Source organism: Leopardus geoffroyi, chromosome C1 (genome assembly GCF_018350155.1).
Source record: "Leopardus geoffroyi isolate Oge1 chromosome C1, O.geoffroyi_Oge1_pat1.0, whole genome shotgun sequence".
Lineage (NCBI taxonomy): Eukaryota > Metazoa > Chordata > Mammalia > Carnivora > Felidae > Leopardus > Leopardus geoffroyi.
The window spans coordinates 213,395,368-213,411,576 of NC_059328.1; the positions used below are offsets into that span (position 1 = coordinate 213,395,368).

Consider the following 16,209-nt stretch of genomic DNA (forward strand, 5'->3'; position numbering starts at 1 on the left):
CACGGTAGTCGTTCCCAGGTGCCCGTTTTCAAACACCTATTTGAATTCCACAGCAGGTAAATAATACATTAATTTGGAAATGTTGCTTGTTTCTACTTTCACGTGTCATGGAACATTTTCATCTCAACTTTTCACCAGGGGCTTGGGTGTCTGTGTCCTCATCGTCCCCTGGGCCTCAGGGTAAGTCACCAGGGACTTCCAGGGTCCCTGTGACCTCCCCTCAAGTCTCAGTTACTCCAATTCAGCACTGTTCGAATCCCTGTGTGACGCTATCACCGGAAACGTTATCCCAAGCCACAGGTGGCCTTTCCCATCACGCTGAGTTGTTGCATGAACTTTAAGAGAAATGTGGCCTTACTTGTAAGTGGTGATGGGAGACACCCCAGTTATTCCTGCATTGCCGTCACCTCTACCAGGGGCCGAGGCTCCCTCACCCAGCTGGGGATGACGGGCTCGGGGGCAGGACTCCTGCTCTCTGTTATCTCCAGCAGGTGCTAGGGGACCCTGGCTCCAGGGGGAGCCAAGCCTCCAATTGCCCCCTAGTTCGAAGCGAGGTCTGGGGCAAGGGTGAGGCCTGCAGCTGTCGATCACCAGGCATTTACAGGCTCTGCTGTGCGCCCAGCCCGCGCCAGGCACACGGGAATGGAAAGAAGACGTGAGCCCTCGCTGCGAGCGACGGTTAGGAGGGATCGTTTCTATTTGGAACTCCTCGCCCGGTGCAGGGCTCCTGGAGGGCCAAATGAGGCAGAACAGGCAAGCAGAGAATATGTCTGTTCTCTGCCAGGTGCTGATCGGGTGGAGGCTGGCACTCGGGCTTGTGCTAACCTCTGCTGGGGAGGAGGTGGGTCACCCTGTGATGGCGCAGGGTCTGTGAAGAGCCCGAGAGGGTCTTGGAGTGGGGAGGGAGGGCACAGAGACCCAGAGTGCTGTCGCGGAAAGAGCACTCACCTGGGAATCAAAATGTTGGTGCCATTCCTACCTCGGATCCATATGTTTCCGCATCTATAAAGCAGTTCCCTTCATTTTGGGGTTTTTTTTTTCAATTTTTTTAATGTCTATTTACTTTTGAGAGACAGAGCGTGAGCACGGAAGGGGCAGAGAGAGAGGGAGAGAGACGCAGAATCCGAAGCAGGCTCCAGGCTCCGAGCTGTCAGCACAGAGCCCGACGCGGGGCTCGAACTCACCAACTGTGTGAGGTCATGACCTGAGCTGAAGTTGGACGCTTAACGGACTGAGCCACCCAGGCAGCCCTTGTTTTTAGTTTTTCAAGTAGGTTCCAACGTGGGGCTTGAACTCACGCCCCAGAGACCAAGAGTCACATACTCCACTGACTGAGCCAGCCAGACGCCCTGGTAAAGCAGTTCCCTTTGAAGGCAGGTCCTGGCCACACCCATCAGTAGCCCCAGGGCCTCAGCTTTATGGGCTCACCCTCCCTTTCCTCTTCAAACGGAAGAGCTTGTGATTTCACCCGCAGGGACCTGGCTGCCCCCACAACAGTCCTGGAAGTCTCGGGAGAAACTGCACCCTTCTCCAGCTTAGCCACGAGTCTGTGGGTCTGACCCCACCTGGGAAATGTTCCCACCTCCTTTCTCCCATAAAGGGCGACTGACCCAAGGCGACTGAGTGTGGGGGGCTTTGTGGAAAGCCAGGGGTAATGGAGACGGATTATGATGCACAGAAATTTAACACGCACCCGAGCCCCGTCCTCTGCCGAGGTGCCTCGCTTGCTTCGTGCAGGCCCCCCCTTCCAGGTTTGCTGGTTCCAGATGTCCCTCGGGGGGCGGGGTGGGGGTGGATATTTCTAAAAGTGTCTCCCTTTCGCTCTCTTGATTCTTTGTTTGAATGACAGTTTCTCCCGGTTCCATTGTAAATATCCCAAGACGGAAAAACCATATGGCCGAGCACTCATAGCAGGAGTAATGACTCCTAAGAGCAGATGATGAAGAGCAGAGAGAGGACACGGCCTGGGTGGGGTGGGGAGCAGTGCGCGGGGGAAGGGGGTACTGGAGGAGGGGGCGGAGGGTAGGGGAACAAGTCACAATCGTGCCAAAGACCGGATCTGCTGGCGTGATAGGCCCTTGGAGATGCTTTACGGCATGACGATGATGTCCCCCCAGGACCTTTACATAAGGTTAGGCGAGGTCATCCTCTGAGGGTGGAACTCATTACATCAACACATTGGAGGAACAGTACTGATAATAAAATATCACATATGATATGATGACGATGATGTTCCTGGCACAATCCACTTTACCGAAATATGTTCACATTTCTTTTCTTATTCTAATCCATTGGACAGGGGGCGGCGGGGGCGGGGGGGGGGGTAGTTGCCTCAGTTTTCCCAAACACAAGGGTCCTCCTTAGAGCAAAGAAGAGGTCAGCTTGGCTTCCTAACCCCAGGAGGAGAAGCAGGGTCCCCACGGCCCACGGCTACTATTGCTCCCTGCTGTCACAAGGTGTCACTGTTGAAGCTTGCTTGCACAGAGGATGCTGCTGCCCCAAGGCTGGGATGCCCTTGTCCAGGTTCAGGTTTATGGCTCCTTGTAGTCCACTTTTCCACACGCGGGTGTCATTTCCCAAAGCACTGCCCGTGGGGCAGGGTGGCTGGGTGGGAAGGGACATCAAGCGCCAGCCACCTTCCACGCGGGCCTCAGCCCTCCAGCTTTGAAATGAGAACAGCATGTCAGCCTCCCGCCTTTACCCAAGGTCATTTACTTTGAGGGCCTCACTGTTTTTCTCTGTCGTTGCTCCTTGGACCACCCGTAGCACTCCTGCTCAGACACGCCTGACCCTGCATCTCAGAGATCAGGGGTGGGGACATGGGTGTCTTTGCTTTCCGAACGCCCCAGAGAGCCTCCCCCTATATATCAACAGACCAGCGTCTCTAAGCCCCACTGCCCACAACCCCACGAGGAAAAGGGCACACTGGTGCCTACATTTGCATAACCAAGAGGGCGCACACACGATCCTTCCTCAGAGGAAGAGCATCTATTTCTAGATGCCCTTACGTCTGCCTAAACCAGAGGTTCGTAACCTGGAGGTCAGGCGTGAAATTCAGGGCAGTCATGAACTGGCTGGGGAAAAAAACATTACACGCTTGTTTTCACGAATTGCTAATTGAAACTAGCATTTCCTTCCACGGTGTGAGCGGGCCTCGCACCAGAGGAGAGCAGACGGTCCCTGGGACCCGGCCGCCAGAAGAAGCCCCAGCTATTTTCGTATCACACCATAGTCGCTGCAGAAATTTCAAAGCATTGGTTCAGCTCAGCTCATCACTAATTCAAAAGTATGATAATTATTAACCACGGTCCCAGACCTTCTTGTGCCAGGCCTGAGTAATGAAGCATGTACGTGGCTCTATCACAATTTTTAAATTTTGGTAACTGCATTTTAATATATCAGCTTTCCTTTGTAATCCTATGCATTTTACTGTATGCATTTAAAACCGCTGTCCTGGGGGCGCCTGGGTAACTCAGTTGAGCATCTGACTCTTGATTTTGGCTCGGCTTGTCATCCCAGAGTCACGGGATCGAGCCCCGCGTGGGGCTCGGTGCTGAGCATGGAGCTTGCTTACGATTCCCTCTCTCTCTCTTCCTCTGCCTCTCCCACCTCACTCTCTCTCTAAAAAAATAAAAAATAAATAAAAAAAAAAATAATCCAATTTTTTTCCCCTATCCTGAGGAAAGCCCACAAGGGTCTCCAGACTGCAGGAGGAATCCATGCACAAAACTGATTTGAGTCCCGTGACCTACCCAGAGAGCAATAGGCCACTACTTCGTCTTCTTTATTGTTTGTTTGTTTTATTTTGTTTTATTATTTTCTTAAATTTTTTAATGTTTATCTACTATTGAGAGACAGAGATAGAACGCGAGTGGGCTAGGGGCAGAGAGAGAGAGGGAGACACAGAATCCGAAACAGGCTCCGGGTTCCCAGCCGTCAGCACAGAGCCTGACGCGGGGCTCGAACTCACGGACCGCGAGATCATGACCTGAGCCAAAGTCGGACGCTTAACCGACTGAGCCACCGGGCGCCCCCTTTTTTTGTTTGTTTTAAAAAGGAACTCACCACAATCCTAACTCAATTATTCTATGTGATTGCAATTCTAATTCTGAATAAATTATCGAGCCCTCGCCGCGTGCCAGACATCTTCCATGTGTTGCTGCATCGTGGGCAGAGCTGAAGTAAGGACACTGCATGGGGTACCTTGGCCATGAGCACACATGGTCGTGGGGGAGACAGGAGTCAGCCTTGACCTTCTGACCCAGCCCCCGAGCTTTCCCCATTTGCCTCCAAGGCCTCAGGAGCCCACCTTGAGCTCCCGACTAGAGGACTGGCACCAGGTGGGTGGGGAGGACCCACCATGGCCATGGCCAACTCTGGCCACAGGAGGGAGGTAGTCTTGGGGAGTCCAGCATTCAGCCCACGGGAGTGGCCGTGGCCTGCTCTGGTCCCACAGTTACCAAGCAACCTTCAGTCCCCCAGGGTCACCCTGGCTTCCTGCCTAGAAGGCTTGGATAAGCCTCACTGAGACCCCAGTGTCACAGCCTTGAGGGGGAACAGAGCCCGGCCCGTGACAGCCACACATCCCATGGGTGATGCCCTCGGGCATCTCTTTCCCTGATGCTGCCTCAAGGCTGCCGGCTGCCAAGCTTCCCTTCCCTGTTTCCACATCTGCCCGTGCTGGGCACTGCACAACTTTCCATCATTTACTAGAGATTTCCCAGATCACACTTGCCCTCTGCCATGCTTTTCGTCCTTTCCAGCTCCCTGACTCTCTCTGGTCTCCCCTCCTTCTCCTCCCAATGTATTTCAGGGCCTCCTGCCCCAGGACGTGCCTCCCGGCTTTGCCTTCGTGCCCCGCTCCGCCCTGCGCCACGCGCTGGGTTCCCGTCAGTGAGAGCTGAGCCCCAGGTGCCGCCTTAAGGTCACGCCTGAGACTTAGGAAAACCTGCAGAAAAGCACAGCAGGGAGGCTTGTATCTGCCACTGGAGGTGGCCACACCCAGAGCCCAGAGCCCAGCACACCTCGGGGAGGGAGACATCTCCCCACCCGTCTGGTGCCAGTCCTCTAGTCCGTAAGGCCTCTCTGCCCTTCGGGGAAACCCCCACCCCTCCACGGCCAGGGCTGTGGTTGGCCCTGGACCTCACCCGCGACCGCTGGCTTACTGGACACAGTATGTGCCCCAAAAAGTCAGAGCCATTCCATCTTAAACACGCCATCCATGAGAATCAGCTTTGGACCCTTGGATCTCTGATTCTTTGGACCCTTGGGCCACCTGCATCTGGCCCCGTCAAGTCTGATTCCTGCGGATCTCTCCTCAGTTCTGTGCGCCACCCCCCCCCCCCGCCCCCGGCAGTCCTCTGTGAGTCCTCGCTTAACCGAGAAGCACACACACACACAGCTGCGCGCCCTCACCTGCACGGAGGTACCCCCGAGCTGTCCTTAGAGACGAGGGCTCTCTCAGGGGGACACGCTCTGCAGACGCTTGTGTGACCGTGGACGCCCCCCGGAACCCCGTCCCAACAGCCTCCCCTCACAGGGAGTATCTTGGTTACACCTGCTCCACGATGGCCCCCAGAACGAAGGTGAACTCGGGGCCCCTCCACCGAGCAGAAGTGACCTCGGGCTTTGATGTGACAGCGCTTCGAATCTTCCCTCCCAGACTTCAAGGTGCAGAGGGCCACAAGTAGGTTGTAGCTCACGATCAAGGCGCCATGCTGTCCTTCCTGTAGTGGCTTTGTGAGGAGGACACGTTCTGCGGGCTCTTGGCTGGGGGGGGGCGGGGGGCGGGCAGAGGAGGCTGAGGCCCGGATTGGGCAGAGGGGCATCTGCTCGGCCTTCGGCTTCAAGCTCGGGGCGTCCACCCTGCCCAGCCACCCACCCTCCCTTCAACGCCCGTTCACGGCTCTGTGTCCTGGGCTCCCTAGCGAAGCCGGCTGTGGGTGGACAAAAGCAGGAGGGGGCCGTGACGGTAGCTGCAGGGGGTGCTGCTTCCACAAAGCGCTGTTCTTACGGATCCTGAGCCCCCTGCCCCCTCGGCAGCGGGGTTCTCGCGGTGACCCCAGCTGCCTCCTTTCCTTGACCCTGGGAGGTCGCTGTCCACGGCACCGGGAATCTCCCACTCTTCGGTGTGGGAATCTCCACCACCATTTCCACACGGTTCCTGAGAGCGGATGCCGGTGTCTCCACCCCGAGACAGCTCCGCGGTACCGGGCTCTCCTCGTGACCTCTTAACAAAATCCCTTTTACCTCTACCGGTCTCCACAGTCACCTGCCAGGCCTCAGCCCTTTCAAGCATCTTTGCAATTAGCGTCTACTTGTGGCCACTTGCCATAAGGCGGGGATCTTTCTAGTGCAAATGTCATCAGGATCCCGTAGCAGCTAGGTAGCATAAATATCATGACTTTCAGCTTCACAGGGTCCCCGGAGAGAGAGTCAAGAGGACTGTGCAGCCCATGGACCAGCACTGTGCCTGCCAAATGCTCCACAGGGGCCGATATCCCCAAGGAAGGTCAGCCCTCGTCCCCCGAGGGGACGAGGCCCAGATATGAGGTAGCCGCGGGGTCAGCAGGAAATGGCTGTTGTATCGGTCTTCCTGGGCTGTCTTAACAACACACCATCGCCTCTGACAACAGGAATTTATTTCTCACTGTTCTGGAGCCGGGAAGTCCAGGGTCGAGGTGCCAGCGGGGTTGATGTCCGCTGAGGGCTCTCTGCTTGGGTTGCAAATGGCTGCCTTCTTTCTCCCTGTGTCCTCACATGGCCTTTCCTCGGGGTTGCAGGTGGAGAGGGAGAAGGCACTCTGGTGGCTCTTCACGTCAGGGCACTAATCCCATTATGAGGGCGCCAACCTCAGGAAGCCATCTAAAACTAAGTATCTCCCAGGGCACCCAGGTGGCTCAGTCAGTTGAGCGTCCGACTTGGGCTCAGGTCATGATCTCACAGTTCATGAGTTCAAGCCCCACATCGGGCTCACTGCTGTCAGCACAGACCCTGCTTCAGATCCTCTGTCCCCCTCTTTCTCTCCGCCCCTCCGCCACTCACTCGCACGCACGCATGCTCTCTCTCTCTCTCAAAAACAAACATTTAAATAAATAAATAAAACTGAGTATCTCCCAAAGGCCCCATCCAAATACCATCATACTGGGGGTTAGGGCTTCAACATATGGATTTGCAGCGGGCGGTGGGGGACACATATAGCCATTGTCAAGGAGCAAGGATGTCCCCAGCTAGCCCTCGGTACCCAGGCCAGAACTGGGCTGTAGTTGAGACTGTGGGGAATTTAGGAGAAAGAGGTGGCCCCGGGGCCAGCACCCAGGAGTTCACATTCTCCAGGAGCTCCGGATAGGTGAGCAGGGTCCACATGTGCGGAGCCATAAAGGCAAACTCAGATTTAACCCGGGAGAGTCAGACTCACTCCGCAGGCAGTTCGGGAAGGGATGGGTCACAGCAAAGGACCTCTGGAGTCCTGGCCCTGGGTCTTCGGCCCCTTGGTGGTCAGCAGGTCTCCTCTGCTGGGCCTCACGAGGTCTGTAAAAGGAGCCAGGGCCTTGGGAAGCAGCTCCCGTATCATGGGGGCGGTCGGACAAGATGGAGGGAGAGGGTGCAGCTGCTATCGCGGAGAGCCACGTCCCCGAGCAGATGGGGGGACCCGCCCTGAGCCAGACTCTGCAGGGTCCGGCTCCTGGCCACTCGGGCAGTCCCCGGCTCCGCTCCTGTGTCTGCTCACACTCAGCGTCCATGTGGCTGCCTCCACCTGGGCCCTTCTTGGTCCCTCCTGCCAGGATTGTTGGGTCACCAGGCAAGGGGCCACCAGGGACCGGCTCTACACTGGAGCCAGGAAGTGCCCCCCAAGACCAGGTCACACAGCATCCCAGGAATCGATTTATTTGGCAAATCCGATTAAACAAGTCATTTTCCACTTAATTGTGCTAGCTTCATACATGCACGTATGACAAGTATGTCTCAGGTTTTTCCAGACTGGGAGGAAAAATAGGTCACATTTATGGCCAAATAACGTCCCCCAGCCTCCTTTGATGGCAGGAATTTCAGTGATTTCCACGACTAAGCTCAGCGTTCGCCAACTCGAACGGACCCTCGAATGCCTCAGCACCTGAACCCTGACCCTGACCCTGACCTCTGTCCCTCCTGTGCCTACTGGGCCTGACTGCTTGGCCTCCAGTGTGGACCCTCCTGCAGAGCGGCCTGGTCGGAAGCGCTGGACCTGAGCCCACCCCTACAGACCCTGCTGAGTCCTCTGTGACTCATAGACCAGGATGGGTCCCCATGGAGAGACAGAAGAGGCTCGTGGGCTCCTCCAGTGTGTTGGGATCAGTGGCGGGCGGGCGGGGGGGTCTCCAAGGCTCACCCACAAGTCCACGGTTGCCATATCAACCTGAGCTCATAGGTCTAGCTTCCCCTCTCGCCTTCTCCATCACCCGGCTCGGGCAGGGTCATGCTGCCCCCAGGACAACATTTTATGTTTATGAACATCACACGGGGTGATGGGTTGTCAGGGCCCTGCCATCAATTTTCTCTCAGGAAACCTGTCTGGCCCTATGTAAGTGATAGATATAAGTGCCACATGTTGGGCTCCCAGCTCCCAGTGCAAAGAGAGAAACTGAGGGAGAGGCGGTGACTGCACGTACCCATGGGCTCTGACCGCTCCCCGCCCCCCCCCCCCAACCCCTGCTGGATGTAACAGCCTGGCTTTCTTAGAGCCTCTGTCCAGGATGGCCGCGAAACGGTGCAGGGTGTAGGCACCTCGGGGCAGCTTGGACTGCAGAGCCCCTGCCCCAGGCTACCGGTTCCTGGATGCCCAGTGTCGGGGGGGGGGGGGGGGGGAGGCGGGAGCCTCTGGTCCTGGTCATGATCATTCCTCCACAGCTATTTCCACCCTTTCATTGACGCCGCGTTCTCACCCTTCCCTCCACCTGACTACTGAGTTGGCTGGGGCGGAAGCAGGAGGCAGAGGGGCTCCTGCCCTTGGATGCTCTCAGCCAAGCTGGCGATTCTCAAGCAGGAAGCAGCTCTGCCCTCCACGCTTCCTCTCCACCACCCCCCGCCGCTACCCCACCCCTTCGCAGAGCCCTGTGGCTTCGGGCCTCACCTCGGTAATCACCCAGCCTCCGCCCCCGCCTCCTGGCAGGGTTATCGAAATCGCCCTCTTCTTCGGCCACAAGCCACCTACCTTCCATCCACCCCTTGGCAGTGGAAGCCCCTTTCCCTCCAAGTAGAAAGTGGTTCTTTTCTTCCTAAAGACCTCCCCCTTTCTCACATTAGGCCTCATCCCTTACATCTCGTCCCACTCACTCCGTCTCGCAAAACCACCCCACAACCCATCCTTCTAGTCATTTTGCTCTCTGGAGCGGCGGCTATGTCCTCACAAGGCTCACAGCCGCCACCGCTCCTCCTCCTCAGGGCCACTGGAGAGAGAAGCCCGGTCCAAACCGGGAGGCAGTTGTTTGGTCTTTGAGTAGGGACTGCCAGGGGCTCCATGCCATCGAGATGATTCCTCCCATTCCTGGCTGGCTCATTTGCCCCCTCCCGGCCACTGGAGAGGGACAGTTCTGTGGACAGTGGCTCCGAGCCAGCCGTCCTGGCAGGATTCAGGTGGGCAAGACAAACACATGTTCCTTATTCTCCTCTGGCTGAACCAAATCAAGCCTGAATCCTTAGATCAGCCTCTTCTAGGCTACATCATGATGGCAACAGGGGGTCCTTGGCCTGTCACCTTCCTTCCCCAAGTGTATCCTATTCCCTTGTGGCTCTCAGGTGTCACCAGTGCCTTTCCACTCTGTCCCCAATTCTTCCACAAAGCGTCCATAGCTTCACCATGGCCTGGTTCACACCGGCTCCCCTCATCCTTCTGCAGCCTTGGGGAGGACACGGGAAGCTTTGGCTGGCTTCCCAGGCCCTTCTTTCCCATGGGAAACTTGGGGCTCTCTGTAGGTTCTTTCTCTGCCCCTCTCACCCCCACTTGCTATCATCTCTGTGAGGTTATTGGCCAACAAAGCCCCAGAAAGGATGGGGAAGTACAAATCTGCTCTACCCTGGGATCCCCAAACTAGAAAGGAGCTGGCGACATCCCTCCTGCTCCGTCTGTTCCCAGAGCATTTTCCACCATGACCAACCCTCTTGGGTCTCTCTCCTAACTCATCTCTCTTCCTTTCCAGAACCTTCTAGTCTAACAGAAGGATGGGGAAGAGCTGGGAAACAGCCTTGCTCCGATGGTCTCCTTCTCTTTCTCAATTCTTCTGCCTCATGTTTTTGAGCTTAGAAATAAAGAATTCACGTGTTTCTCGGGTCCTTCAGAGATTCCCAAATACTGGGTGATTCATGTCCTATTGTCTGCATGCTGGGGAAAGCTCTGTGGAGCATAATGAGCAAAGACAGTGTTCAATGAGCATCACAAGGGAAAGCACACCAGCAAATGTGCCACATCCGTCCACCACATCAGAAACGTCGGAACGCGGTAGCTGCCACTGGGATTTGGGGCCGGGGGTTCCTTCTTCTGCGTAGGTCTTTCCTTCCTTAGATCCTGCTGGTCATGGTATCCTGGCGGACGAGCTGGACCCTGGAAGGCCGGTGGGCCATGATGTCCATGCGGAATTCTTTGATGACAAAATAGTAGCAGAAGACATCTAGGCAGCAGTTGATGTTGGAGAAACACATGGACAATTGCAAGAACAAGCTGATGTTCTGCTTAGCTCTACACTCCACAATAAAGCCATTCCGTACCAGGAACTGCAAGAGGAAGCCCAAATGGACCGGAAGAAAGGAGACCACGAAGACAGCCAGGCTGGCTGCAATTGTCCAGATGCAGGCCTTCTGCTGGACCCAGTCCTCGGTGAGGCCCCGACGGCGGACCAGGATGTGAATGCTCCTGGAGGAACAGAAACCCATGACACCCAGGGGAAGAAGGAAGCCGAACACCTCAAGGGGGAAGAAGACCTGGGGACTCCAGGTGTCATTGGACATGTTGTGGAAGCACGTGTACTTTTCCACCTTCCCGTGGAAGCTGTAGATGGGAATACTCCCCGCCCACACGAGGACCCAGATGGTGCAACAGATCCCAAAGATCTTCCTGGGGGACCGGAGGTGGCCGACCAGGAACGGGTACCGGATGACCAAGAATCTATCCAGACTAATGAAGCAGATAGTGAAGACACTCCCGTACATGCTAACGAAGTAGAAGCACTCCACGAAGGTACAGACGGAAGGATGGGGAGCCCATACGTTGGACATCGCCATCTTGAACGGAAGGGACAGCACCAGCAGCAGGTCAAAGACTGCCAGGTTGATCATGTAGATGGAAGTGGCAGCATAATGTGGCCACCTCTTCTTCAGGAAGGTGCTGAAGCCTCGGATGGCCAGCACGTTGAGGAGGAGGCCCAGGAGGAAGGTGGGGATGTGGACCGTCAGCTGCACTGTCTTCATCAGCTCATCCACATCGCTGAAGGAGCAGCTCCGGCTTCTGTTTGGTTGCTGACTCATGTTCTTTCCTACAACACCAACAGCGGATTAGACACAGCTCCTCTCGCTCTCTACAAGTGATGGATCCAAGTGACTTTGTCCCACCGCCATCCGTGCCCATTAAATAACAATTAGAAAATGCAAGAAAACATTGCCTCTCATCCAGCTGCCCAGGTATAACCACTATTACCTTTTGCTGTGTATCATTCCAGACTCTCTCGCACTCGCACACACACGTGCACACGTGTGTGTCCCTTTTTCCTTTTACAAAAACGGAATTGTGTGTGAACATCTGTCCTTTTCTTCAATCGGAACTCTTTCTGTTGAAAGTGGTAACAATCACCGGGATGCCTGGGTGGCTCAGTTGGATGAGTGTCCAACTTCAGCTCGGATCGTGATCTCACGGTTTGTGAGTTCAAGCCCCATATCAGGCTCTCTGCTATCAGTGCGGAGCTGGCTTTGGATCCTCTGCACCCCACCCCTCCCCCGGCCCCGCTGTCTGCACCTCCCCTGCTCACTCTCTCTCTTTCAAAAATCAAGAAACATTTAAAAAGAAGAAGAAAATAGTAACAATGACATAAACCTGACCCAAACTGGCTTAAGCAAAGCGAGAATTTCACACAGCTGAGAACATGAGAACTAGGGCAGGGCTGACGAGCTACAGCTTGACCGGGAACTCAAATGCTGTTTCAGGGACCCAGACCCTCTTTGCATGCTGTCTGTCTGCTTCCCGCCACCCGCATCCCAGAAGGCTGGACAGAGTTGACCCCACCCCTGCCCGACTGGTCACAGACACGGCCGGTCACAGCCAGGGCTGGTCACAGACACGGTGACTAGTAGTTCATTGGTTCAGGGATAGACATTTGACCCACCCAGAGAGGACAAAAAGCAACAGTAACTTTTACTTGGGTTTCTAGGAAGGGAGTTGGGGCTCTCTCTCAGTGGGACTTGACGTTGGAAAGACATAAAGTCTAGAGGTGCTGCAGCCCCTTGTTACATCAAGGAGAAAACCAGACAGAAAATGGAGAGACATGGAAGAAAGGACATTCCCAGAGGGAATGTGACGGCTTGAGTTCTCCACGGGGCAAAGAAAGGCTTTTACACAGGTGGACAATTAGAGCTGGTCTCAAGGACAAGAGGACCAGGCTGCAGTGTGGCTGCACGGGGAAGCTGGTTGCCAACAGACAGAAGATCCCAAGTCAGGGCTTCCGATCAGGCCAAAGATGAGGGTCCAAGGCAGGCCCTGGCCAGGTCTCACTTAAGAGCTGGCCAAATTGGGGGGAGGAGGGCGGGTGCATGCCCTTGTGGACTTCTGTATCGTGGTAGGTGACTGCCTTGGTTCAGTGGGCTGTGTAGCTTATAAACAGCAGAAATCTGTATCTCACAGCTCTGGGGGCTGGAAATCCGAGATCAGGGTGCCAGCACAGTTGGGTGAGGGCCCTCTTCCAGGGTGCAGACTGCCAACTCCTCTCTCTGTCCTCACGTGGTGGAAAGAGAACAAGAGGGCTCTTCGGGGTCTCTAAGACCACTGATCCCACCCACGAGGGCTCCGCCCTCAGGATTTAATCACCTCCCCCAAAGCCCCACCTCCTAATGCCACCACCTTGGTGGTTAGATTTCTGCGTTTGAATTTGGGAAAGGGAGGTTGGGACACAAAGGTCCGTAACGGTGGTCCTGGAGCAGATCAAAGCCAGGGCATGTGCAGCCCAGTGGACAGAGAATTCAAATATGAGCCCGATTCCACCCACCCTCTTTTCTCCCGCCCCCACCTCCTGAGCAGATGGGCGGGTGTGGCTGGTCTGAGGCGCTGGGCGTGCCAGGTCCTGGAGCACACAAGGTCGATGCATGTGGGAGGTCAGTCGCTCTGGGCCACAGACTACTCATTAGGACTCTCCTGCCCTCAGTGACTTCCTGGCAGCAGGGGCTGAGGTCCAAAATGTCGATGTGGCAGGGAGAAGGTGCCAACATAGTCTGTGACCAAGAACCCTGTACTAGCGACCAATGCAGATATCAGCTGAGCTTGTGTTGTTCTACTAGGTTTTTTTAAGTATATGTATTTATTTTGAGAGAGAGAACGTGCGCGCACATGCACACGAGCCAGTCGGGGAGGAGCAGAGGGAGGGAGAGACAGAGAATCCCAAGCAGGATCCCCACTGTCAGCACAGAGACCAATGCGGGGCTTGAACCCATGAACCGTGAGATCATGACCTGAGCCCAAGAGTCAGACACTTAACTGAGCCACCCAGGCGACTCTAGTAGTTATTTTTTTTTAATTGAAAAAGTATTCCATGCATTCCATAAGATATTCAGACAATACAAAAAAAGAAAGAAAAGAAAAGAAAGAAAAGAAAAGAAAAAAGAAAAGAAAAGAAAAAGAAAGAAACAGAAGCCTCTATTGTACCCCAGGGCCTCAGTTGTCTTTTCCAGAGGCAACCACAGTTAACAGTTCTGTGCATACTTTTTCCAGAAATTTTCCAAAGATAGGCATACACACACACACACACACACACACACACACATATACATACATACATATGATGCTTCTTTAAATTTGGAAAATATTACACCCACAGCTCTGACCTTTGCTTTGTCACTTTGCAATGTTTCTTGGAAATTGTTCCACGTTAACATCGATGAATTGACTTTTTCTTCTTAATATGCACTGCTGTTTCTTGTTGTGAGGAGATACCACAACTCATTTAGCTAATAGCCTACTCACGAACATTTAGGTTTTCTAGGGGTTTTAGGGAACAAAAACTTCCACAACAAACATCTGTGTGACTTATTTCTTTGCTCCACAGATATGGGTAAGAGAATTCCCATTCTGCTATGGTCTCTTAGTATAATTCCCTTGTAAGCCTTTGGGAAGGAAGGATTTGGGTATTTTTGAGACCCTATATAGAATGCCATTCCCAGGGCACCTGGGTGGCTCAGTCAGTTAAGCATCTGACTCTTGATTGAGGCCCAGGTCATGATCTCATGGTTCATGAGTTCGAGCCCCATGTCAGACTCCACACTGACAGCAGGGATCCTGCTTGGGATTCTCTCTCTCTCTTTCTCTCTCTCTCTGCCCCTACCCCAATCTCTCTCTGTCTCTCTCAAAATAAATAAACATTAAAAAATATGTAAAAGAATGCCATTCCCAAACCCTCTCTAACTGCTAGCAAAAAAGAATATATTTTTGTATCATCCATGGAGAACTATGTGTTAAACATTTAACATATGTTGCTTGATTCGGTGGTTTCCTTATGTGTTAACTATGCTTAGGGGTTTATATCACAAAAGATGTGGGAAAATGTATTTCCTCACATTTAAAGCTTCCTGCTCCCGAGGTCTCTGCGAAGAGCGCCTCCTGGAGTTGTGCAGTGTGGAGCCCCCTGCGCACCTGCTCCCGCTGGAGGACATCTGTCAGAAACACGAGCTGGCAGGCTGCTTCCTCCCGGCTAAAAATGCCAAAATATCCCCAGGCCTATCTCAGAAAATAGCTAGAATAACTTAGAACCAGCAAGAGAAATTTCAAAAATGATGACAAAGGCAGGCCAGAAAAAAAAAAAACAAATCCCGGTCTCACCGGAAAGTGTTGCAACACCAAACAGGAAGACTCGATTGGCTCAGAGAAGTCACCTTCAATAGCAGAAGCAGCAGTAAGCCAAGAACCACAAGAATAAGAGCAAATATAGGTTTGTGTTTAAAGAAATTCAACGAGGCTGCAAAAAAGAGGAGTTCTGGGGCGCCTGGGTGGCTCAGTCGGTTAAGCGGCCGACTTCGGCTCAGGTCACGATCTCGCGGTCCGTGAGTTCGAGCCCCGCGTCGGGCTCTGGGCTGACAGCTCAGAGCCTGGAGCCTGTTTCGGATTCTGTGTCTCCCTCTCTCTGATCCTCCCCCATTCATGCTCTGTCTCTGTCTCAAAAATAAATAAATGTTAAAAAAATTTTTTTTTTTAAAAAAAGAGGAATTCAGGCGTCCGTTTTTTGGCTGGGTCATGCTCAGGCGTCCTCCGTGGAAGAATCTACTGCATCACCAGTGGTTCAATGACTACAACTAAAGCGGCCAAGAAAAAAAAGTCAGTGATGCTCAAAGGTAAAACCCAACCCAGCCCCAGCATGTGGCTGAGTCAAACAAACCAAAGAAAAACAAAGGGAGAAAAATGGTCTGACGGAGGCTGGGGCTTGTCTGACTCGATGGCCCCGGGTGTATGTGTGGGAAAGAGACACAATTCAGCTATCTGTGTTCTCCGGGAGGACCATCCTAAAGGGCACATTTGAATTACTGACAGACTTCAAATGGCAACTTTTCAAATGGAAATCTTTGAAGTCAGAGAAAGCACTCTATGGACTGTCAAAAAGAAATTAGGTTGAAAAAAAAAAAACCTTCCGGCTAACGGCAGAGTCAGCAGAGCATCTGAAAAATTAATCCTCTGAATTCCCTCGGAAAGTTCAAGGAAACCATCTTTCTAAAAAAATCTTCTTTAAAAAAAAGATCAGGAACGTCTCTGGAAGAAGATAAAAAGGCTCCAGCCTGCAGCAAGAGATAAAGCAGTCATTTTTCTGGAAGATCAGCTGCCAACAACGGCCAGTCCACTTGTGCTAGGAGCCAGCAAGCTCCCCACACTTGACCTGTTGCCAGGGGCCCTCGATAGTTCCTGTTCCCGCCAACCCGGGGATCCGCACCAACCCACCTGTCCACCTGTTGCATTGAGGTGGGGGGTGGGGGGGTTGGGACGCTGAGAAGCAG

General features: G+C 53.8%; 1 protein-coding gene across 3 annotated transcripts in view; it reads right to left on the reverse strand.

Moving 5' to 3' along the window:
• Nucleotides 1-7,871: 7,871 nt before the first annotated feature.
• Nucleotides 7,872-16,209, reverse strand: part of GPR55 (G protein-coupled receptor 55) — a 44,177-nt gene continuing 35,839 nt past the window's right edge. For all 3 annotated transcript variants that reach the window (XM_045481678.1, XM_045481677.1, XM_045481679.1), the window contains one exon: nucleotides 7,872-11,504. In XM_045481678.1, the coding sequence (XP_045337634.1) occupies nucleotides 10,534-11,496 (963 nt within the window). In that variant the 5' untranslated portion in view covers nucleotides 11,497-11,504 and the 3' untranslated portion in view covers nucleotides 7,872-10,533. The remainder of the gene's footprint in view (nucleotides 11,505-16,209) is intronic.